Source organism: Molothrus ater, chromosome 18 (assembly GCF_012460135.2).
Source record: "Molothrus ater isolate BHLD 08-10-18 breed brown headed cowbird chromosome 18, BPBGC_Mater_1.1, whole genome shotgun sequence".
Taxonomy (NCBI): domain Eukaryota; kingdom Metazoa; phylum Chordata; class Aves; order Passeriformes; family Icteridae; genus Molothrus; species Molothrus ater.
The window spans coordinates 14110884-14135289 of NC_050495.2; the positions used below are offsets into that span (position 1 = coordinate 14110884).

General features: G+C 54.8%; 2 protein-coding genes across 6 annotated transcripts; both read left to right on the forward strand.

Annotated features, from left to right (window-relative positions):
• Positions 1–729: 729 nt before the first annotated feature.
• On the forward strand, positions 730–6796 carry SLC7A4 (solute carrier family 7 member 4). Of its 2 annotated transcripts, none has more exons than XM_036393475.2 (5): positions 730–810; positions 1942–2991; positions 3108–3784; positions 4569–4677; positions 5187–6796. In XM_036393475.2, exons 2-5 carry the CDS (start codon positions 2010–2012, stop codon positions 5378–5380), a joined length of 1962 nt encoding a protein of 653 aa, XP_036249368.1. In that variant the 5' UTR covers positions 730–810; positions 1942–2009; the 3' UTR covers positions 5381–6796. The 2 variants fall into 2 exon arrangements, with proteins under 2 accessions (XP_036249368.1, XP_036249367.1); XM_036393474.2 differs by having other exon boundaries at positions 745–810; positions 1939–2991.
• A 7489-nt stretch (positions 6797–14285) lies between these two features.
• P2RX6 (purinergic receptor P2X 6) lies at positions 14286–24072 on the forward strand. Of its 4 annotated transcripts, none has more exons than XM_054516731.1 (12): positions 14286–14499; positions 14605–14749; positions 14938–15009; positions 17049–17124; positions 17560–17653; positions 17933–18013; positions 18750–18891; positions 19067–19176; positions 20422–20515; positions 22065–22130; positions 22824–22901; positions 23520–24072. In XM_054516731.1, the coding sequence occupies exons 1-12, from the start codon at positions 14375–14377 to the stop codon at positions 23673–23675; spliced, it is 1239 nt and encodes a 412-aa protein (XP_054372706.1). In that variant the 5' UTR covers positions 14286–14374; the 3' UTR covers positions 23676–24072. The 4 variants fall into 4 exon arrangements, with proteins under 4 accessions (XP_054372706.1, XP_036249039.1, XP_054372704.1 ...); XM_036393146.2 differs by having other exon boundaries at positions 23637–24072; XM_054516729.1 differs by lacking the exon at positions 22824–22901 and having other exon boundaries at positions 23637–24072.
• Positions 24073–24406: the final 334 nt, after the last annotated feature.

Consider the following 24406-nt stretch of genomic DNA (forward strand, 5'->3'; position numbering starts at 1 on the left):
CCTCAAGGTAGCTGCTCCAGAAAAGAGAGAGTAGAGGCAGAGGAGCAGGATCTCAGCCTCTTGCTCCATCCAGAACTGCATCCAGGGGATGGGATTTGGGATAACTGCTCCATTACAGAATCACAGAGTAGTTTGGGTTAGAAGAGACCTTGGATTAGAAGCTCACAAGCAGGAACACCTTCCACTATCCCAGGTTGCTTCAAGCCCTGTCCAGCCTGGCCTTGGGCACTTCCAGGAATCCAGGGACAACCACAGCTTCCCTGGGCATCCTGTGCCAGGGCCTCCCCACCCTCATAGCCAAGAATTCCTTCCTAATAACCCATGTAATCCTGCCCTTTGTCAGTAGGAAGCCATTCCCCCTTGTCACTCCAGGTCCTTGTCCCAAGTCCCTCTCCAGCTCTCTTGGAATCCCTTTAGGCACGGGAAAGAGCTCTAAGGTCTTCCTGGAGCCGTCTCCAGGCTGAACACCCCCAGCTCTCCCAGCCTGCCTCCGGAGCAGCCCAGGCTGCAGCCTTTGGAATGTCTCCATGACCACCCTGCATCCCGTTTCTGTGCGGCTCCAGCCGGGCACACACTCCCGGGGGGCTGCCCACCCTGGGGTCGTGGAGACCCCCCTGTGTCTGCCCCTTCCAGGGGCTGGAGGTGCAGCCCCGGTATCCGCAGGCTCCGCTCCCCGCTCCGGGAGGCAGCCCGGGGGCCCGCCCGGCCGCCGCCCTTCCGCCGGGCCCCGGGAGGCGGAGCCGGCGGCGGCGGCGGCGGCGCGGAGCAGGTGAGGCCGGGGCCGGTGCGGGGCCCCCGCCACCCTCGCAGGTGAGCGACACCCCCTGGGACCGGGAGGCGGGCTGGGATGGGCACTGTGGGGAGCGTTCTAGGGGAGCGTGGCTGGGATCGGGGTCGGGGCTCGGCGCCGCCCGGAACCGGCGTCGTGGCGGGGCTGAACAGGGGTGAAACTATCGCCTCTCGCCGCCCAGGATTAATCCAGAACCCCTACCCACCCTCCTCGGTCTGGGGGTCCCCACCCTTGGCCACCCCGAACTCCGTGGATGTCCAGTGGGCACCGAGCTCCGCATCCTCCCAGCTGCGCCTGTTGCGTTTGTTGCGACTGGGGACCCCGGTACTGCCAACGCCTCCGGTCGCGGGGACCTGGATGTGCAGGGCTGGGAGTCTCAGCCAGCACGGATTGTGCACGTTGTCCTCACGGGCCATCATCGGTCCTGTCATTCCATCTCCTCGTCGGCGTTCCACAACCTTTTGGCCTCTGAGATGTGGACCCTGGTGTGGGGCTGCACTAGCCCTCCGAGCAGGACATGTTTTTTTACGTAGGTGTGGGGCTTCTGGCACAGGAAGGAGGGCAGCTGGGAGGGGAGAGTGTCCCCAGAGTCACCAATCACCCCATGGAGCAGCTGGGAAGCAGCACCTGAATGTCCCTAGTGCTGTGTCCTCCCACTGTCATGATGGCAGCTGCCAGTGTGCCTCGTCCCTGGCACTGGCTGTTTCTTGGTCTCCCTGGAGACTCCGATGGGCGCTGCTCTGGACTTCTGCTGCAGCCTCTCGGGAAGCAGCAGGATCCTGGGAGCAGGGAGATGCTGCATGCCCCCGTGGTGGGGTCCTGGCACAGCAGGGCGAAGTTCAAGTAGACGTTGGATAAGGTGGAGAGGAGGCAGCAAGGAAGCCTTCATCAGGGCCAGAGCAGACTGGTTTGGGCTTTAATGGGAAGATGCTGCCCTGCAAGTGCTGTGGTTTGCCTGCCAGCCGGCACACTGGCACATGTCCCTGTCCTGTGCCACCCCTGGAGGAGGACACACTCTCTCTGCTGAGCTCTATGCTGGCTGAGGAGCCAGGGACACCTGGACTGTGCCCTGGTGGCTTTTCCACCCAAGTCCCCGGCACTTGATACCTCACTACCAAGGGAATGTTCACCTTTCCCTTCCCCTCTAGCAGGTCACCAGGCAGGATCTCACTGCTGAGGACCCCTCACTCCGCTGAGGGCAGGGCCCGCTGCCTCCACGATGGCAAGATGGTTGCCTCGCTCCACCGACCTGACCCGCTTCTGCCAGAAGCTCAACCGGGTGAAGACCCTGGAGGATGACATGATGGAGACATCCTTTAACAGATGCCTTTCCACCATCGACTTGACGCTGCTGGGCATTGGAGGCATGGTGGGCTCTGGGCTGTACGTCCTCACAGGCACCGTGGCCAAGGAGATTGCCGGCCCCGCCGTCATCGTCTCCTTCATCATCGCCGGCTTTGCCTCACTCCTTGCTGCTCTCTGCTACGCTGAGTTTGGAGCCCGCGTGCCCAAGACAGGCTCTGCCTACATGTTCACCTATGTGTCTGTGGGTGAAATCTGGGCTTTCCTTATCGGCTGGAATGTGCTGCTGGAGTACATGATCGGGGGGGCCGCAGTGGCCAGGGCCTGGAGTGGCTATCTGGACTCCATCTTTAACCACAAGATCAAGAACTTCACTGAGACCCACGTGGGTGCCTGGCAGGTGCCATTCCTGGCCCGCTATCCAGACTTCCTGGCAGCTGCCATCCTGCTGGTAGCTACCGCCTTCATCTCCTTTGGGGCCAAAGTGTCCTCCTGGCTCAACCACGTCTTCTCAGCCATCAGCATGGGCGTCATCCTCTTTATCCTCATTATGGGCTTTGTCCTTGCACAGCCCAAGAACTGGAGCGCTCAGGAGGGTGGCTTTGCTCCATATGGACTGTCGGGCATCATGGCTGGCACAGCCACCTGCTTCTATGCCTTTGTGGGCTTTGACGTCATTGCAGCCTCCAGCGAAGAGGCCAGGAACCCGCAGAGGGCTGTCCCCAGGGCCATTGCTTTCTCCTTGGGGCTGGCCACCGGTGCCTATATCCTGGTGTCAGTTGTGCTGACGCTGATGGTGCCCTGGCACACGCTGGACCCTGACTCTGCCCTGGCTGATGCATTCTACAGGAGGGGCTATGCCTGGGCAGGGTTTCTGGTGGCTGCTGGCTCCATCTGTGGTGAGTACAGGCAGTGGTGGGAGGGAGCTGCCCACCCTCCTGCCTTGGGGGCTGGGAACGACCTCCAGTTTGGGTTTGGGTCTGATGGGGTCTTCCTTCTTCTACTCATCCTTCAGCAATGAACACAGTTCTGTTGAGCAACCTCTTCTCCCTGCCACGCATCGTCTATGCCATGGCCGAAGATGGGCTCTTCTTTCAGGTTTTCTCCCAAGTGCACCCCCGCACACAGGTGCCTGTGGTCGGCATTGTGGTCTTTGGGCTGCTTATGGCCCTGCTGGCCCTTGTCTTTGACCTAGAGGCCCTGGTGCAGTTCCTGTCCATCGGCACTCTGCTGGCCTACACCTTCGTGGCCGCCAGCATCATCGTCCTGCGCTTCCAGCAGCACAAGGGGGATGTCCCCGCACCGGGGGCCAGCGGCAGGCCCAACGCTGAGCCCCACGAGGGCCCGTCCGGGGGCGAGCTGAAGGAGTACGAGTCCTTCTCCGACAAGCTGCACCTGGTGGACAGGGACAAGAGCAAAGAGCAGCGGGAGCCGGGGCAGCTGAAGGCAGCTTTTGAGCCCTACCTGGAGTTCCTCAGCGACTTCTACCCAGGTGAGGTGGTCACGGTGGCTGTGGTGACCTTGATGGTGTCTGCCATCTGCCTCTGCTCCATCTTAGTGTTTGGCAACACCCACCTCCACCTGCCCACCTGGAGCTACTCCCTGCTGCTGGTCCTCTTCAGTCTGGGCTTCCTGCTCAGCCTCCTCCTCATCTGGGCACACGAGCAGCAGCACAGCACCCAGACTTTCCAGGTATGCCCAGGGCCCAGGCAGAAAATCCCTCTGCAGGGGTGAGGGGAGGTGGGAGCAGCTCTGATGGACCCACAGGGCTCCCAGGCACAGCACTTTTTTGAAAGCACTACAACTGCTGAAGGAGGAGGGGAGAGGAGAGGAAGAGGGTGTTTGTGGACACTGTGTGTGGGCAGTGTTGGTGCCTCTGCTGTTACTCTGTGTGGCCACTGGTCCCCAGGAGAGGAGATCCCCAGCAGTTCTGTGTCCATCCCATGGGATGGATCCCAGGGATTGCTCCTGTCCACCTTGGGCTCCCTTCTCTTCATCCTCACAATTTCTCTGTTCCTCTCCTGCCTCATCTCCTTACTTTGGCTGCCCTTCAGCTATGTGATGGATCCCATTTTCAGCCTCCAAACCACTTCTATGCCTCTTGTGCTCCCCCTCTCCTGTTTTCAGCCCACCTGAGCCCTGATGTAGTCAGTGCAGTTTCATAACACCAGTGGTGATACCACTTCCCTGCCATGCCCCTGCCCTGGCTCCTCTAGCAAGGACCACGTTGGCTCAGGATCACTCCAGGAGCTTGTTTGGTCCTCATGATGATGCCTGTGCCTACCCTGCCAGCCTGGCTCCCAGCTCCTGGCTCCATTGTTCCTTTTCCTTAAAAAAAGTGCCACTTCTAGAAATCCCAAGGTGACGGTCCCTTTGTCCCACACATTTGCCAGTGCTGTGTTTTGTCCCTGTAATTTTAAAGATTGAGAATGTGGTCCTGCAGGTGTCACCCCTGCCAACTCCTTTTCTCCTGCAGATCCCCCTGGTACCCCTCTCCCCAGCGCTGAGCATCATCCTCAACATCTACCTGATGCTGAAGCTCAGTTACATGACATGGCTCCGCTTCGCCGTCTGGCTGCTCTTGGGTGAGTGCTCCCATGGCTGCTCCAGGGAGGGGGAACAGGGTTTGTCTTGGCACTCTCCAGCTCCTTTGGCAGTTCCTCTCCCCCATTTATGGGTCTGTAAAGCGTATCCCGCCCCTTTCTGCCTCCAGTTTCCCTTTGGAGACACAAGGCAAGGTCTCCCATCATCTCCTCAGCCTCACTGTTTCCCAGATTATTACAGCTTGTTCCTGTTAAAAGTTCAGATCCTCCTTAAAGCCCTGGGCCAGAACCACCCCCTGCTCCTGAGGCAGCTCCCTGGGGCTCAGGAAGTCCTTCCCTTTCCCAGGGGCTGAGGGTGCTCCCCTTGCTCTTAGATGCTTATAACCTTGGGCAGGACACTCTTCCTCCTGCATGCAGCTCAGTTAAGCCCCCGTGGTGCTTTAGCTTCTTGCTCTGCTGGGTTACTGGCCACATCCCGCTGTGGTGCCAGCCATGATGGTGCCAGCAGCCAGGCTGTGCTGGAGCCCCTGCTGTCCCTGTCCCCACTGCAGGCTTGCTCGTCTACTTTGGCTACGGCATCTGGCACAGCAAGGAGAACCTGCGGGAGCCACGGGCCCAGCGGGTCAGCGCCCGCTACGTGGTGTTCCCGGGCGGCAGCCTGGAGGAGAGGGTGCAAGCAGTCCAGCCCAGCTGCCAGCCTGCCACCGGGCTGCCAGACACCGACACCGATGACTGCAAGAGATGACACCCCTGGCAACGGGGGCACCTGGAGATGGGAGCGTTGGAATCTCCTCCCACAGTCAGGCGAGAGCCCCACCCCCCTCCTCCTGGTCCCTCTGACAGCAGAGCCACTGGGGCTGCCCTGGGTGTGGGGCTCCACCTGGAGAGGATGAGGATGCTCACCCTTCCCCACACACTTCTGACAGATTGTGGAAGGGCTAGCTGCCTCCCTCCCCATCTCCTGCACTTGAGAGCTGGGTCTCAGCCCAGTGCCTGCCCTGCTCATGAGGAGCTGTGTCTTTGTTCACCTCTCCCTGAGCACCCCCTGGCACTGTGCCAGCACCTGTCTGCCAGCACATCTATGCAGCTGGGCATGCAGAGGTTCCCCAGGGACCAGGACAGGCAGCCCAGTGCTGCCCATGCTGACCCTCATCCTGAGTGCAGCCCCCCTGCCTCCTGCACAGTCCCCTTGGGAAGGAGGCAGGGGCCAATCATGCATCCCCACAGGCACCCCTGCCATCCCTATGCCCAGGGCTGCTCTCCTCAAAGGCTGGGGCTGAGGGAGCTGAGGGGCAGCTGAAGACATGACATGGAAAAGGGATATGACCAGAGTGGGTGGCTGGGAAGGCACCCCAGGAAAGCCAGTGGAGGTTGGCACAGCAAAAGCCCAGGTGCATCTTCCCAGCTGCTGGAATTGGCTGTCTAAGGGGTGGACTGGGGGCCATGCCCACAGAAAGATAATGCCATGGCCAGGCTCTTGCCCCAGTCCTGAGCAGGGTATGGGTGCTCAGGACCCCAGGTACATAGCCTCGCTCCTGGAGGTCCCCAGTGGCATCCCTGGGCTGGTCTGCGTGGAGCCAGCTCCCTACTTCTCCTGCACCTCAGCAGCACCACCTGCCCCACCATGGGGACTCAACCCCCCATGATGCCCCTTTCAGGCTCTCTAGGGCTTGGGACAGGCTCAGCAGGTGCTCTTTCGGTATTGCCCCCTCCCCAGCAATCATCCCCATGCTTTGGGGTCAACCCAGCTGCAGGGATGCCACGGGGGGGTCCCCAGCAGCCCTGCTGCAGCCACCCCTGGCTGTTTTGCCCATGAGCCCATGGTCAATCAAGTGTGAGGCTGCCAACTTGACAGGCCTTGCAGCATGGACACCCTGCCCCATCCTCATCCTCTGCATGCTGCGAGGAGCTGGGGACTGTGGGCAAGCTGTTCCATTACTTCTTGCTGGCCAGTCCCTGGGGGACCCTAGAGAGGCTGTGGGGACCCTCAGTAGGATACGCTGGCTCTGGTGAACCCCTCTGTCTGCCAGCACTGCTCCGTGTCCCACCTCGTCCCTGTGCTGCCGCCACCGGTGCTGTGGCCCCGCTTGGCACCTCTGTGTCGTGGCTTGTGAGCAACAGACTGATTTGGTCATCCTCATAAACACTGTTTCTTGCCATGGCTCTGACTGGTTGTGATCTCTGTGTCCCCAGGACTCAAGGTGGGAAGCACTCCCCAGCTGATGCTCAGGAAAGCCCCCCCAAAAAAAAAGGAAAAGGGAGGGTGCCCACTGCCCCCCTGCTGCCACTGGGGTTCCAGTCATGAGGGCAAGCTCCAGCCAGACCCACAGAAACCAGGACCCCACGGGGCTGGGGTAGGCTGGGACTTGATCCTTACAGTACACAAATACCCTGATACTGAGCCAGATAGGACTGAACCCCACTGTGAGCAGTGAGGACAGTGCTGAGTCAGCACCAGGGCAGGGTTACTAAAGCTGCCCAAGGTTATGAGCCAAAGGATATGAGAACTGGTGCAATTAATAGGAATTATTTATAACCCACAGTCACCCCCGTCCCACTCTGTTGTTCTCTAGGGAAATGTCCTTCCTGAGATAACAGAGTCCTTCTTCATTAAAAAGCAGGTGTTCAACAGGCACCCAGGGAGGCACAGGCTGAACCCTCCTTAGTGACTCAGCTTTAATCTCAGTAATAAAGCCATTGTCAGCAGGACAAAGGCGAGTAAAAAGATCCACAGGGACACAGAAGGAAAAGGGAGCCCAATGCAGAGCTGGGGAAGGGCAGGAAAGTCCTCACAGAGAGGGATGGGCTGAGGGTGACTTTTATGTTCCCCTGTGGAGGAAAGTCAATGGCAGTCACATCTCTCAGCTCTCCTAACAGGGGTCTCAATCAGCCTTTTAAGCTGCAAAAGACCAAAGAGTTATTGAATGAGCCTTGTAACCATTGATATTTATTCTATTTAAAAACATTAATTTCTAAAAATGCACAGAAATCCCTGTTAGGCTGTGGCACACAAAGCACAGGGTCCTCCCCAGCAAAGCAGAAGGTGCCAGGGATGCAGCCAGCAGGGTATTATTAAAGGATTGGAGTGTAATTCTCTGGCACTTGGAAAGCCGGTGGGGCCTCCCAAGCACATTTGTGGGTTTTTTTTTGTAATAGGATTACAAAATTGGTTGTTTCATGTGTCATACACTATCCTACAGTGGTAACATGCTCTTCACAGAACATGTATTAATTAATTTTTAATTGACTACTCATTAATGTACACAGAAGAAAAGGGGGATGGCAGCAGCCATTCTACAGGAATTTGTTCCTGAAAATTGTATTAGCAGAGAAAAAAATCCAAACTAATCAGCAAAGGCTTTAAGCAACAGGCTTTAAAATGGCAGCCTGTTGCAAGAGAAAACACTGGCTGCCCAATCCATACTCTCGATTCCAAACAGATGTAAAATGAAACCATTCCCATGTGCAGCTCCCAGAACCCTGTTTCATGGAGCTACTTGCTGCTTCCCTGTGGCTGACCATACCCCTGTTTTCCAGAGCAGTATCCTTCTCCAAATTATCTTTAAAGTATAAATAAAGTCCTCTGTTTTCTGGAAGCCATGGCAATGATGTAGTCAGGCTGCAGGAAATCAATCACTTTCCAGAGCTGCAGGGGAGGTATGTGGGTCGGTGCTGGAGTGGCTGGTGCTGGGGTCTGGGAACTGGGAAGGGCTTTATGGGCCATGGGGCAGGAGCAGCTCTGGCACACATGCTCTGAGCTGGATTAAGAGGGTTAATGTGAGTCCTGGATGATAATCCCCACAGAGAGCATGGGAGTGGACAGGCAGCAGCCAGGGCTGGCTGAGCCTCTCCAGTGATGCTGCTGGACGGGGAGAGTAGCTGGCAGGGCAGTGCTGGTTTGTTGTGCGCTGGGAGGACAGTTCCCATAAGGCAGCTGAAGCAGGACAAGGAGAAATGCCAATCCAGAGGGGAATAAAATGGGATTTGTACTAGAGAGAAAATCAGTGCTGGGGCTGCCACCTACCCCCTTTAAATGGTAGTGAGTAACTGAGCCTGTGGACTTTAGCCCCAGCTGCAACTCAGGGGTGCTCCAGGGATGGACACAAGGACTGAGCCAGTGATGATTTTGGAGGCTTCAGGGCACAGAATCACTGCTGCAGCCCATGCAGCCCCAGGGATGGGACGAGTAGAAGCTGCAGAGATCTCTGGGCTGTGGGAGCTCTTACAGAGATCACTGGGTTGTGGAACCCATATAGATTGCTGGGCTCTTGCTTGGGAAAGCACAGGGGAGCAGGAGTTGCAGGTGCAGTTTAATAACTGGAATAAGCAGCTGCTTCCAAAGTTGAGCCTTGTCCATGCTGGAGGGAAGAAAAGGAGAGCCCCAAGCAATGGAAGGGGGTGGTGGGTTGCACCCAGGAGAGAGCATCTCCACATCCTAATTAAATGACTTCCCAGCCTCATGTTTCTAAATTATCCCTCACCTCCCCCCCCCCTCCCCCAGCTCTGAAAGCAGCACAGATGAGCTGCAGGGCTCAGGGAGGCTGGCTGTAAGTAATCCTCTCATTATCCTGCCCTGCTCCCCTCCTCCTCCTGCAGACACAGCCCGAGGATGAGGTAAGCACCACGCAGCATTCCAGGATGCCAGCAGCAGTGTATCTGCTCCTACCACCATCAGGGGAATGGCAGGTGGCAAGGTGGTCTTGTTGTCCCCTTGTCCCTGCACAGTGTGCTGGTGGTCAGGCAGACAGGTCCCCAGGTCATTCCAGGAGTGTTTGTGCTGTGTCTCAGCAGCCCTGCAGCCACAGCTCTTCCCTGTCTCAGCACTTTCCAAGGAGCTGTGCAAGCGAGGGCACAAACGCCGTGGGCCCATCCCTGTGGCAGAGGCTCCATCCAACACCAGATGCATCTGCTGCACCTGCTCTGGGGACAAGGGAGGAAACGGCCATTTCCCCACATGTAACACACCACACAAACACAAAACTGCAGCTACTGGCCTGGATCATCTTAGCGGTTTTTTCCAACCTTACAGATTCTATAAAAGGAGAATAAATCTTCCCCACATTCACAGGAGGCATGGAATGAAGCAGTAGACTGAAACTGCCATGAGGAAGATTTAGGCAGGAGACCAGAAACGTTTCCTGAGGCAATGACAGCTTGGCTTGAGGTTGTGAAACATCTGTCAGATGCTGGCAGGAAGGAGCTGCAGCAAGTGGCTCCTCTGGAGCCAGGATGACTGATTTCTCATTACCCCGCACCTCTCTTGCTAGGCTGGAAGCATTCTAGGGCAGCCAATCCTTGCTGGAACAAGAGCCAATGCACCTCTGGGCATGGCAGCACACTCAATATCCTAAAGGAGATGAAAGTGCTCAAGAAAAATACTTGGAAAACACAAAAAACCCTTTTCTGTGTGGCAGGAGCAGCTGGAGCCATGCTGGAGGCTCCACTGCCCAGCCCTGCCTCCAAAGTTAGTAACTGCTACAGCAAGAACTTTGGGATCACCTCTGTAACTTACACCAGAGAAGTTCCACATGGAATCAGGCAGTGAGCTTCCCTGGAGTAGTAATGCTCATTTTCCAGAAACAGGCAGCTGGAGCAGTCCCAGAGCACTGCAGCAAAACAAGCTGGCAGATCCTTCTGAAAGGTGACAGGGACAGTCAAGGCTTCAAAAGGCCACTGAGCAAAGTGAGAGCTACTCAAGAATTCTGGAAAAATACCATTAGTGGCAATCAGTGTGGATTTGTGTAACCTCTGTGCTCTGACTCAGAGAGGACCTGGAAAGAGGCAGCAGTGCTGGTGTGCTGTAACACCTTCACGAGGCATCCAACTGCTATCTGGCACTTTCGCAAAGAAAACAAAAAGGAACAATATGGAATTGACACTTGGACAAAAAAAAAAAAAAAAAAGGGCTCAGTACTAGAATCATTGAATCCCCTGTGAACAGGGATTCAACAAGTCTTCTGGTGAATTATTCCAAGATTGGTTTCCAACATAGAGAGAGCACAACTGAATTTGAGGAAAGAGGAACAGTGATTCCAGCAGGGCAGATTAGCAGATAAATTTGGAGTAACTGGTACTTTAGTCTAACAGAACTACAGTTCTCAGAGTAAGTCCCTACATGTTAATTCCTCACAACCTTTGGCAGCAGCTGCCAAAGCACAGCAAATCCCTCCAACTTCCCACACAATCCTCCCGGCCAGCTCCAGCTCCAGCTGCCTGCTCCCTCTTCTCCCGGCAGCCCTCTGGGAAGGCAAATCCCACCTGGGAACAAGGCAGGCCTGTGCTCGGTGTCCCTCAGCCACCTCATCAAACCTCAGGACAACGGGATGCTTGAGGTCCCCATCCCAGTGCCACTGCCCAGTATAACACTGCTGGCTCACCTGGCGTGTTTAGGTTCCCAAATGGTTTGTTGATAGGTTTGTTGAGCCTAAAACGACACAGTTCTGACTCTAGTGACAAATTAATGTGTCAAAACATGGGCAAGTGGATCTTCTGCAGCTGGTGAATAAGGACCAGACTTGGAGTGTACTGTTTCATAGGATTTTAATTTGCATCTCTTGTTTGGAGAACGCAGGGAGGGCTATGGGCAAAGGACATAACAGAAGCAATAAATGGTAAAAAATATTTTTAAATATAAGTACTTACACTGATTTAAACCAAGCCCTATAAAGCTTCTGTGTTCAATACACAAAGTTTTCATCTGGAGACTAAGGCAGTGTCAGGATGGTTCTGATGTTTTTAGAGACAGCCCAAATTTAAAGACTGCAGCCCGTATTTATAAATTATATTTGCAAATGGTTTGGACAGACAGTTCTGAGACAAAAGCACAGGCTTAATTTATTAGATACATAACTATAAAATGATTTGTACATTTATAGGACAGACCCCACTAGGTAAATAATATAATTATTTTCAAATAAAGAAGATAAACTTTATAGAATCACAGAATGTTTTAAGTTGGAAAAAAACCTCTAAGGCCATTAACGCAGCACTGCCAACTCACCACTAACCACCAACATGTGGTCTCTTTCAGCCTCAGAGGCTGGAAGAACTGATTCTTATTTTGGTGAGTAAAATTTTTGTAGAATAAAAACATTATATAGACTACAAAACAATATCTGTATTGATTTATGAATCAGAAATTAAACCATTCAAAACATTCATTATAGTAATTTTGACTCTAAAAAGGAAAAATCTAGAAACAGAGAAATGAAAACATCTGTGACATGTCCATAGGTACTGGATGATTTTTCCCTCTTAATTCCAAGGTCCATGTGATCCCAGGTCATACATGAGATCTTGGACAGGCACAGGCACAAGGCCAACAGCACATCCGCTTCAGATGAACTTTCACAGTTTAAGAACAGGAGTGCTCCAAGCCTTTGACCAAGGCAGCTGCCCTTGGCTATGGAAATGGTTCCAGCTGATTCTAAGTTTAATCCAAAGTTTTCTGCTATAGCCTTTCCAAAAATCTCCCCTAAGAAAGAATACATGAAACCAAACAGCTTAAGAGTTAAAAGGAAGCTTGGGTTGGTTCATGTACTTCTCTGCAACTCTCTGTATTACCTCTAGGTGATTAAAACATCTTTTTCTACTTCATTTACCACAAGCCCAAAGCAGAAGCTGCCAGACGTGAAGCATCTACGTTCTTTGACCTCATGTTGCCAAGACAGCAAAGAGGGACTGAAAGTCCTATCACTGTGACAAAGCCAGGGGCTGGTGCTCACAGGGCAGCTGTGACTGCCCTGCTCCTTCTCCAGCTGGTGGAGCCTGCCAGGGAGCTCCCACAGCCTCCTGGTCCTGGAACCCCTCCCAGAGATGCTGGAAATCCAAATAGGTTTGCTCAGGAAGTGTTCTGTGAGTTTCCAACGGGGCAGGAAAAAAATGAGGGTGTGGGCAAGGACAAATGAAAACATGCCCATGCCTGAAGCCGAGATAGCTGAGGAGAACTGTTGGACTGTAAAATGAACAGGAGGTGAGGAGGACAGGGGTGGTCACGAGCAGCCACTGCAGCCTTCAAAGGTAAAGCCAAGGAAAGCAAGCAGGAACTTGGAACGAAGGAGGTGGATGGCTGGGCTGTTCCTGGTGGCCAGAAGTGGTGAGGATTAAGGTTATTTTCTCTCCTGTGAGCCAAAGAAGGCCACTGAAGACATGAAGGATGTTCAAGGAGGAGGCTGTAGTGGGTGAGATGTGTGAGGACTGAGGATTGTAAAGCAGTGGATGGAGTGCACGCTGAATTTTGCATGAAAGACACCACCCAGGGAAAACATGGATCTGGCATACAGCATTTCAGAAATATTTACAGTTAAATGGAAGCATGGCCATGACCTTGTGATTATACAAAAGATACTACAAAATCAAATTATTTTCTCCATCCACAGATATTAGAGACAGAAAAATTAACTGTAAGGGACCTCAGAGAACTATTCCAGACAAAATAAACTTAACAGAAAAGTTTATCTTCAAAAATGAGTAGGAAAGACTGTACTCTTTTATGGTCCAAACTACACATTTCTAAGATGCTGTGCCTGCTGAAAGCAACTTCAGGTGGGACTACCTGACATGAATGTACAGAAGGTTTATAATTTCTTCCTAAAAATATTAATTTAAAAATGTGGAGTACTCCAGGGGAGATGACATAAAGAAAAATTCTTTCTGAGATTTACTGATCCATTTACACATCCCATCCTCCCACCTGCATCCAGGGAAGGAGATGATTCTGGTTCCTGAGCACTTCAAAGCAGTCTGATGGCAAATCCCCTCTGCTGGCCAACATCCATCTCATGTGGTGAGCCCTGGGCTCTGGTAGGTCCCCGAACCTCCAGCAGGGCAGACTGGAATGGGTCCTTGATGTATCCTTGATGTAAAGCTTGGGCTGCTCCACCATCCAGAGGAATGACATAATTTTCATTAGCTGGAAAGAAAAATTGTCCGTCCCTTGGTCAGGAACTGGTCTGTACTGGTTTAGCACAGGCTGGAAGAGCTGGGGGTGCTCACCTGGAGAGGAGAAGGCTCCAGGGACACCTCAGAGCCCCTTGCAGGGCCTAAAGGGGCTCCAGGAGAGCTGCAGAGGGACTGGGGACAAGGGATGGAGGGACAGGACCCAGGGAATGGCTCCCACTGCCAGAGGGCAGGGATGGATGGGATATTGGGAATTAGAAATTGTTCCCTGGCAGGGTGGGCAGGCCCTGGCACAGGTGCCCAGAGCAGCTGGGGCTGCCCCTGGATCCCTGGCAGTGCCCAAGGCCAGGCTGGACACTGGGGCTGGGAGCAGCCTGGGACAGTGGGAGGTGGCCCTGCCATGGCAGGGGTGGAATGGAAGGGCTTTAGGGCCTCTTCCAACCCAAACCATTCTGGGATGCTCGTTGCGGGGAGAGCCCGAGGCTGGAGGGGGCGGAGGCTCGCCCGGCTCTCTGGCAGGCCCCGCGGCCGCTGTGCCCCGGCCCCGCCCCAGTGTGGGAGCTGCAGGCCCGGACCGAGGGCTTCCCCCCCCCCTCCCGCCCCCGCCGCCATGGCAACGAGGAGGGGCGGGACTGCGGGAGGGGCGGGGCGGGGCTGCGGGAGGGGCGGGGCGGGGCTGCAGTGACTGCGGCCGCTCTCCTCACCGTGCCCGCCTTTGCCCTTAGTGCCGCTCTCCTCACCGTGCCCGCCTTTGCCCTTAGTGCCGCTATCCTCACCGTGCCCCCCTTTCCCTCCTGGTGCCGCTATCCTCACCGTGCCCGCCTTTTCCCTCGGTGCCACCATGCCGGGCCCACCCTGCGGGTCCCTGCTCGACTACAAGACTGCCAAGTTCTCGCTGACGCGGAACCGGCGAGTGGGGCTCTTGCACCGGCTGCTGCAGCTGAGCGCGCTTGGCTACCTGCTGGGGTAGGGACCCTGCCCTCGGGCTGGCCACTCCCCGCTGGGGTAGGGACATCCTCCCAGCCTTCGGGCGCGGCCGGGGGTCCCTCAGAGCCCCCCGCACATCCGCAGGTGGGTGCTGCTGCTGCGGAAGGGGTACCAGGAGCGCGACACCGCCCCGCGTGTCGCCGTGGTCACGAAGGTGAAGGGGGCGGCGGTCGCCGAGGCCGCGGGCCGGCGGCTCTGGGACGCTGCGGATCTCACCTGGCCCCCTCAGGTACGGCTGGGCCCCGGGCGGAGACAGGGAGGTCACACATACGGTCAGTCATCTTGCCGCGGGTACCACAGGTCTCCCAAAGTCCAGGCAAGTCCATTAGTGCCTGTTCTGCCCATGGTGTCACAGGGCGTCCCCTTGGACCTACCCTGGTGTCAGCCTCCCTTTGACAGCACCTTCTTGCTTCCCAGGGAGAAAATGTACTTTTCCTGGTGACCCATTTCATCGCCACAATCCAGCAAGCCCAAGGCACCTGCCCCGAGGTGAGTGAACGGACCTGCCCCAGCCCGGCCTCACAGGGGTGAGATGGAGCCAGTGGTTCTGCTGCTCAGCAGAACCCAGTGGAAGACCAGATAAAAGGGAAAATGGATTTATATTCCCACAAAACCCAATTCCCCTCGTACTCACTGGGTCATAGTGCTCCCCAGCACATCTGCACTTGCTCTGTCATACCTTCATTAGCCAAGATGTGTATGCATATGCTCTACCAGAACTGTTTCTGTTGGCCAGGACAGGGGACATGGGGCCTCTCCAGCTCTGAACTCTTTGTGTGGTGGCACTGTATGACCATTCCAGGCTTTCTGCTGCCCTTGAACAAGAGGATGCCTTGACACACAATCCATGGATACCTGTGTCATGTTTCCTTGATAACTCCCTGCTGCAGTACTAGTGTCCATCTTAGTGTCCTATTTTTAGGAGGAACAAAGCACAAGGTCTAGATGGTTTTCCAGCTATCCCACACTTAATTGTATATGTTCTCTGGGAGGATTCTTCCCTTTAAGGCTGGAGTCAGGCCAGCTCCTCTGCTGAGCTCTCCCAGGCTGAACCCAGCTCAGCAGATGGGGGCAAATGTCCTTTAAGCTGAACCACTGCTGGCACTTTGTACCCAAGTCAAGCACCAATTGTCCTAATGGTCCCTTCAGCTCCTGCTGTGGCCAAATGCTGCAGAGGAGGAGAAACACTGGGTTTGGGTTGGGGAAAATGGCACCAATGATCCTTCTTTAAAATGCTGAGAACTCCTAAGGTCCCAACAGGGAGGAAGACAAGTGCTGTAGGGCATTTTGGGGTTCTCCCAGGCAGCCACAGGCACCTCTAGGTGCTGGGTTTCCAGTGTGCAAGCCGAGGACACACAGAGCTGAGGATTTCATTCCGTTCCAGAGCTGGGGTGTGTGTGGGTGCCTGTCCCAGCCTACACCCCATGCTAGTCTCCAAGAGCTCCTCAGTTCCTGGCACTGGGACTGTAGATGACATTCATATTTGGAAAGCTTTGAATATTTAGCGGTGGCAGCTTTTGGCTTTGCAGGGTGTTTGAGTTGCCTTAATATTCTTGATGACCAGAGTATTTGGTGCTGGCAGATGAATTTGTCTATGGCCAGAGGCAGCATCAAACATGAACCGAGCTGTTTCAGCAGCTGTACATGCACTTAAGTCTTTGCATCCTTTTATCCCTTTATGTTCCTTTTCAGACTACCAAGTTCCCTCCTTCCCATGCCTTCTCTTCCTCCCATTCCCTGAACACCTGGTGCAATCCCCAGATGTTCTCCTGCATCCCATAATGACTCCAGATCCCTAGCAGACCCTACCCAGCCCAAAGATACTGCTCCTCTAAGATCATGTTGGTGGATTTTACACCTGAATGAATGGCTGAGGCTGTCCTGGGGCAGCCCAGGGAAGGCCTGAACAGACCCCCACTTCTGAGCACACAACTGAGGATTCCCCTCCTGCATTTGGGCCTCTGTGCTGTCAGAGCTTGAGGAGTGGGTTTTTGATGAGCTGGTGACTCCTGTTATGGCCTCGGGTAGATGGGGGAGGTGTTAATGGTGTTTCCCCAGCTACGATCATCTTTTTGTGTTTGAATAAGAGGTTTTTACTGCTCCTGACAATCAGGTAGGTCCAGAGTAAGGGTGAAGGTCTCTTGAAAAACTCGTGTCATGCTATATTTAGGGTCTACTAAGCTCTTCCCCGGGGAATTCATCATGGTACTTTACAAGGTGCTTAACAGGCTCAGTCATTAGGGCCCTCCTGAATCCCTGTTGGCCTGTTCCCAGTTCCATCTGGAAGGTCTGAGGTAGTTCATGAGGCTTCCTCTGCCACTGAGCAGCAGGACGCAAGTACTCTGGAGAGGAAGAATTGCCCTTTGGACATGCCTCTCTTCTGACTGGCTAGAGGCTGGTGAATGTTCATCTCTGTCTGGGAAGGACTTGGAGAAGCAGGAGCAGCAGTGCAACAATGCAGGGGAGCGACAGCATGGCCTCAGGTAGCTGCACAGCACAGTGACAACACTTCTCTCTGTCCCTCCCAGAGTCCCTCTGTCCTCGACGGAATGTGCACAGAAGATGCAGATTGTCCCATGGGAAACCCTGTGGTTCATGGCAATGGTACTGGGTGTTTTGTTAAAGAAACAAAATCCTAGAATGGTTTGGGTTAAAAAGGAACTTAAAGCCAATCCTGTTCCACCCCCTGCCATGAGCAGGGACACCTTCCACTATCCCAGGGTGCTCCAAGCCCCAGTGTCCAACCTGGCCTTGGACACTGCCAGGGATCCAGGGGCAGCCCCAGCTGCTCTGGGCACCTGTGCCAGGGCCTGCCCACCCTCCCATGAACAATTTCTCCCCAATATCCCATCTGAACCTGCCTCTGCCACTGGGATACCCTTCCCTGTGTCCAGTCTCTCCAGGCTCTTGTCCCAAGTCCCCCTCCAGCTCTCTTGGAGGCCCTTTAGGCCCTGGAGGGGGCTCTAATATCTCTCCAAAGTCTTCTCCAGGTGATCAACCCCAACTCTCTCAGCCTGTCTTATATTGTCTTGTTTCTAGGGATAAAAACTGGGAAATGTTTGATGTTCAATGCCACCCATTCCACCTGTGAGATCTATGGCTGGTGTCCTGTGGAGAATAGCACCCTGCCCAGGTAATCACACATGAGGAGACAGCAGATATTGGGAGCTTTGGCTCTCTCCCTCTGTGTTACCAGGAGTCAGACCACATATGCCCAAGGGACAACCAGGCTCTGGGGGACCTCTGACATTGACTTTCTGGTCAATTAAACTCAGAGGGTGTTACCCAAGAGCATTTCTTGCACCTGTCCATTGTAGCCAAAATCTTGGGGTTGCAGGAGAGACTGCAGAGCTTGGGAAATAGGGCCTTGGCCACTGTGCAAGACTTGACTTTGTTGGTGGTTGTTTTCTAGGAAACCTCTTCTGGCTGAGGCAGAGAATTTCACTCTTTTTATAAAAAATACTGTCCACTTCACCAAATTTAACTTCTCCAAGTAAGTACAGTACGTCCCAGCTGGGCTGAGCATGCAGCCTGGTCCAGCCTTGGCACTGAGGCTGTGATGGGGCTGAGGAGCTGAAGCACTCGTGGAACCAGTGGCACCCAGGGCAGGTGGTGCTGGGGCAGTTGGGGCAGGACAGGTGTTGAGGTGAATACATGTCACTTCAGCTGTCCTGGGTGTGCAGCTCTAAGAGCAGTGGGTTGGGGACACCTCAGAGAGAGGGACCGGTGTCCATCTGCCCATGTAGAGCACTGCAGAGAGCCAGACAAGGCCAGGCATTCCCAAGCTCTCATTTGGAAGTGAAACTAATGGTTTTGTCTTTTAGTCCTTGCAAAGTGGTTTCACAGAAGGCAAGTAAAGGGCTGCACTGGCCCCACAGTTCCGGGCATGCTGACTGTGCTGCCTTACCATGGCAGGGGATACGGCATGAACTGTCCCTGCTGTTACCTGTAGCAGAGACCACAGCTGGGTGCTGGGAAGAAACAAAGGAGCACAAAGAGGTGGAAGGGAAGGCCATGGTGCATGCTATAGAGGATAACTCCATGTGAGATTCCTCTGGGCTGTTTTTTCTCCACCCTCTTCCATCTGAGGCTTTAGGCAAGGCATTGACTGTCCCCCCTCAAAGCAGGAGCACTGGCAGGCCCAATCCAATGGGAGGGTCCCCTTTGCAGTCCCACAGCTGGGCTCCATGACCTCCCACACCCCTGCCCCCCCCTCTCTCCTGTCTCAGGTGCAACACTTTACAAACCAGTGACCCCAGCTATTTCAAGAGCTGCACATATGATCCAATCTTCAACCCCTCCTGCCCTGTGTTCCGTGTCCGTGACATAGTGGAGGCGGCTGGAGAGAACTTTGGAGACCTCGCACTGCTGGTACTTGTTTTTTATACAACTATGGAAGGCAATTCAAAATTCCCCAAGGATGTGAGCAAGAAGCAGAGGACTGACCTGAAATGCTCAGGGAATGTGTGATCTGAGAATGTCTGAACAGTTAATGACTCATCTAATCTGATTCCATGCTTCTCCTGGAATAAAATGTGTTTCACAGGGGGGAAGCATCAGAGTTCTTATCGAGTGGAACTGCGACCTGGACCACCCCACTACCCAGTGCCAACCACAGTATTCCTTCAGCCTGCAGGACATGAGGTACAATTTCAGGTGAGTATGCTGGGACAGTGGCCACACAGGCCTGTGGGATCAGCGCATGGAAGTTGTTTGAGATTTCAGTTCTGATGGATGCTCTGAAAGGAGCAGCAGGGACAGGCAGTGTGCCTCGGTCAGTTCACAGATGACACTGAACTGGGTGGGAGTGTGGATCTACTGGAAGGCAGGAAGCCCTGCAGAGGGAACTGGACAGGCTGGATCCATGGGCTGAGGCCAGTGGTGTGAGGTTCAACAAGGTCAAGTGCCAGATTCTGTCTTGGGGTCAGAACGCCATGGAATGCTCTCTGGGGCTGGGGCAGAGTGGCTGGAAAGGTGCAGGCAGAAAAGGACGTGAAGGTGAACATGAACCCAGGTGTGCCCAGGTGGGCAGGAAGGCCAAGGGCACATGATCTGTGCTGGCACTGCTGGGGCACCTCCAGTGCTGGGGCAGCTCTGGACCCCTCCTGACAAGAGAGACCTGGAGGGGCTGGAGCATGTCCAGGGCAGGGAACGGAGCTGGGAAGGGGCTGAAGCCCCAGAAGGGGCTGAGGGAGCTGGGAAGGGGCTCAGCCTGGAGCAAAGGAGCCTCAGGGGGGACTCTGAGGGCTCTGCATAGCTCCTGCCAGGAGGGGACAGCCGGGGGGGTCGGGCTGTGCTCCCAGGCCAAACAAGGAGCCTTATTGGAGAGAACAACCTGAAGTTGCACTAAGGGAGTGTTTAGATTGCATGTTAGAAAAAAATCTTTGCACTGAAAGGTTTATCTAGCCCTGGTGCAGCTGCCCAGGGCAGTGGTGGAGTCCCTGTCCCTGGAGGGATTTAAAAGCTCTGTAGATGTGGCACCTGGGGACATGGGTTAGTGCTGGGTTAATTGTTTGGACTTAAAGATCTTGGAGACCTTTAAGGCATTGGGAGATGATAGCTCAGGGCAGGGCCTGTCAGTACAGGGTTGCTGTGGCAATTCCCATGCTTTGTAGCTCTTTTGTGTTTGGAGCAGAGCAGGGCATTATCCGCCTGAGGGCAGGGACCTGTGACTGTCCCCACCTGGGCTGGGCACACTGAGAGCTGCGTGCTCCCAGTGACCCAAACTGGATGCTGAGGGGATGCTGATGCCCCACTGTTGGTGCCAGTGAGTCATCACTGCATGTGTATGCCCAGTCCCCAGCCTGGAGGACATGCAGGAACCCAGAGGCCCAGCAATCCTTTGGCACTGGCACCCCCTTCCCTCCCTGCCTTTCTGAGCCATCCCAATGTCTCCCACAGAACTGCCTCCTACTACTGGGGCTCGCAGCAGCAGCTCTACCGGAACCTGCTGAAGCTCTACGGGATCCGCTTTGACCTCTCCGTGCACGGCCAGGTACCGGGAGCTCCTCACCCCAGGGCTGATTCCTCACACCACTGCTCCCACCCTGCCCCTGTGGTTTCTGCTACCCTCACTTCTCCCCACCTGGGTGAGCTCTTCACCTCTTCCCAGAGTTCTCTAAGCAGAGCAGGAGAAAACAGTCTCTCGTAATTGAAGAAAAACCTTTTGGTAATGCCCTGAGGGGGGAGATTTCCCTCTCTGAGGGTCTGACATGGGGGCCATGAAGTGTTCAGTAGGCAAGGTGAACTGGGCTTCGGGGCGTCCCTCTGACAGAGTTATGGTGGGAGTACCCTGACAAAGATCAAAGTGAACTCTACTGAACCTGGACAATTAATCCCTTCTTGATTAAAAGTACCCTCAGGGGGAAAAGGTGTGGCGTGATTAAGGCTGGATATGCCCCAGCCATGTGCACTGAGAGCCCGGAAATGCCCTGTGCCCTGGACTCCTTCTCAGCACTGTGGGCAGGAGGTAAAGGGGGATTCTGCTTCTCTGCCCTGCTCAAGTGCAGTGCTGCACCTGCTCTGGTGTCCCCAACAACAGAAAGATTTGGAGCTGCTGGAGTGAGCCCAAAGGAGGCCTTGGAGATGCTCCAGGGGCTGGAGCCCCTCTGCTCTGGAGCCAGGCTGGGAGAGCTGGGGGTACTCATCTGGAGAGGAGAAGGCTCCAGGAGAGCTGGAGAGGGACTGGGGACAAGGGATGGAGGGACAGGACAAAGGGGGATGGCTTCTCAGGGTTAGACAGGATATTGGGAAGAAATCCTTCCCTGTGAGGGTGATGGTGCCCAGGCACAGGTTGCCCACAGAAGTTGTGGCTGCCCCTGGATCCCTGGAAATGTCCAAGGCCAGGTAGGATGGGGCTTGGAGTACCCTGGGGTAGTGGAAGGTGTCCCTGCGCATGGCAGGGGGTGGAATGAGATGAGCTTTAAGGTCTCTTCCAACCCAAACTATTCCATGTTTCCAAGATTGTTGATGCTACTCTGTGCAGCATGACTCACAAACTCAGTGCTTAGCTTTCCAAAGAGGGAGCCTGTGCTGAGAGCACTTCCCACACTGAGAGATGTCCACAGCTGGTCTTTTATGTTCAGAGTGCCCTTTCACCTGAAGAAGGTGAAGAACACAGTGCAGGACAGGGTGTACCACTTCTAGGCTGAGAGAGCAGGTCCAGGAGCTGTGGAGCAGGAGAGAACAGCCAGAAGAGAAACTACCAGACTCATTTGTGAAGGGAGGGATACATCACATCAGGGTTGTGTTTGCTGGGATGTGGTTCCATAGGCGGCAGCTGCAGCAAGAGGGAAGTTCCTGCTGTGCCTGCAGGAGCAGGTGGGTCACAGTAACCTCTGCTGCTTCCAGGTCATCAGGCACCTCAGTCCCTTCTTTGACAACCAAAGGGGGATTTCCTACAAATCAGCATGGGGAAATATCCCTGGATCCTTCCAGCACCTCCTGACTTTGAGCATGCTGCCCCGCAAGGCTCAGCCCACAAGCTTCTCACCCCTCTGACCACTCTTCACCCTCTCTCTTGCCCCTCCACTGTTTCTCACCAGGCTGGGAAGTTCAGCATTGTTCCTACCGCCGTGAGCTTTGGCACCAGCATCGCCTTCTTTGGTGCTGTGAGTACTCCAGATACGCTCTTCTCCTTTGGTCCATGCCTTGGGAAGTGCCACTTCTCAGTTGTTTCCCTGCCTGCCTGGGCACAAGGCTTCCTTAGTGGCAGCCAGCACAGAGGGGAGATGGTCTGGCAGGGTGTCAGCTCAGGTCTCCCTGTGACCATTAGTAATGACACCACTGGATTGGGATCCTAAGTGCTGGCAGTCACACCTCATGGTGGCCAGGTTTACGTGTGGATCCTGGGACAGAGCATCACTGGAATGCTGCTGTCAGGAGAGAGCAGCTCCTCTCTGCTTCTCCTCTGACTGAAGGGATGCAGTGTCCTGTCACTATGGTGGGGCAGCCCCTTGTAGAGCCCTTCTGTGGCTCTTCCCTTCCAGCAGAGTTACAGGGAAGTCCCCCACCTGCGCCCCTTTCCCCCCTGACATGCTCATCCCAGTCCATATGTGACCGTGAAGGTGCTGGAACAGCCCTCCCTGTCCATCCATTGCAGCCTGGGGATCCTGTCTGACCTCCTGTACAGCTCCTGGGACCAGGCTGGGTCAGAGAGGAGCCAGTGGAGTTGGCTGGAGGCAGGACTGGCTCGCTGCCCCAGCAAATGCCCACAGATGGCTGCAGGGCACAGGGGGAGCCAGGATGGAAGGCCAGGCATTCCTGTGGGAAGGTTCCCATCTTCAATGTTTGCCTGTCTCCAGGCTACAATGGTCTGTGACCTGGTTCTGCTCTACCTTGATGCAAAGGCTGACCTTTATTGGAAGGAGAAGTTTGAGGAGGTAAGGAGAGGACCACATGGGAGAGAGGAGGGTTTGAAGTGAATCATTTTGGATTTAATGATTTTCTTCCCTTTGGTTAAAACTCAGTTCCCAAGATCAGGGGAAAACCTGGTGGAGCAGCTCTTAGTTTTCAACTTTTGGGCTTGGTTGCTAGTCTGAACTGGGAGAGGGATCCAGCTGGTGCCGGGAGTCAGGGAAAGTTGCACCATGACCTCAGCTACTGTCAAAACATGCATCAGTGGGTCACCATGGAGACCTTACCTGGAAAACTGACCCAGCTCTATGCTTTTCACCCTCTTCCAAAGGGAATCTTATGGGACTCCCTGCAGAGAGGCGCCAGCTCTTCAGGGCACATCCTGATCTGTGGTTCATTGACAGGTTCATGTGCTAAGCATGACTGCATTGTGGGAATTCACTGCCCTGGTGAATCAGGGAGTCACAGGGAGGCCCCTACAGACCAGAAGAGCTGGCAGCCCTGCCTCAGGTCATTTCCAGTTTTGTCTGGCCAAGTCTTTGGAGCCTCTGAGGGCTGAGATCCCCCATCTCCTGGTGAACTGTCCTAAAGCTGCTCCATCCAATGAGGGGGGAAACTTTCCTAATGCCTGATCTCGAATCCAGAGTGGGGTGGGGGTCCTGGGCAGTGAATCTGGTTGCATGGAACCAAGCAGAGTAGCCAAGGGCCACCTGGGCTGCCTCCATGCCTGTTGTATACTGATGTCCCTGTTCATTTTGCAGGCAAGACCCCCTAAAGGTAAGCCTAAGGCCACAGCTTAGGGACATCGGGAATGCTCCACCACAAACACCTTTCCCTGCAGAGCCACCTGCAGGTAGATACGATGGGGACACGGCTGCAGCCCTGGTGGAGGAGGGCCAGTGCTGGCCCAGGTGGGCACTGCTGGGGTTAGCGTCTGCCTTTCCTGCAGAAGCACTGGCAGCAGCAGCAGCAGTTCTTGGCTCCTGGAGCACAAAGCTATGCCAGGGGCAGCTCCCAGCACTGACAGCCGGTGCTGGAGCAGAGCTGCCCACGGAGCTCTCCCAGAGGATGCTGGGGCGTAGCTGCTCCTGCTTGGCACAAGAGGCTTAAAGCATTTTGCATTTCTCCATGTTCCAGTGATCCTGGGCCTTGATTTCCCTTGAAAAACAAGGATGCAATGGAATAAAGCTGTTCTGGAAGTGGGAAGAGGTTTTGCTCTGTCTCTAGCCCTGGAGGGACTGTAAGGTTGTGGAGTGCTGCTCTTGCACCTCATGGCACCCTTCCAGCTGGGATGGCTTCATGTAGGCCACCTGGATCCTCAGAAGCTCCCTGGGAAGCTCAGGGGGGTTTAGGAGGGTTTAGGAGGTTTAGGAGCCACGTTTTAAGTTCCAGCCCTGGGCTGGTACTTCCTAGGGTTGTGCAGTGGCTCCTGCACCCTGATTCCTGCCTCCTGTCAGGGCTGATGCTGAGCAAGAACAGGCACAGCCCTGGGGTGAGCCAGAACATTTCAGAGGTGCTGACCCCTCCCTCC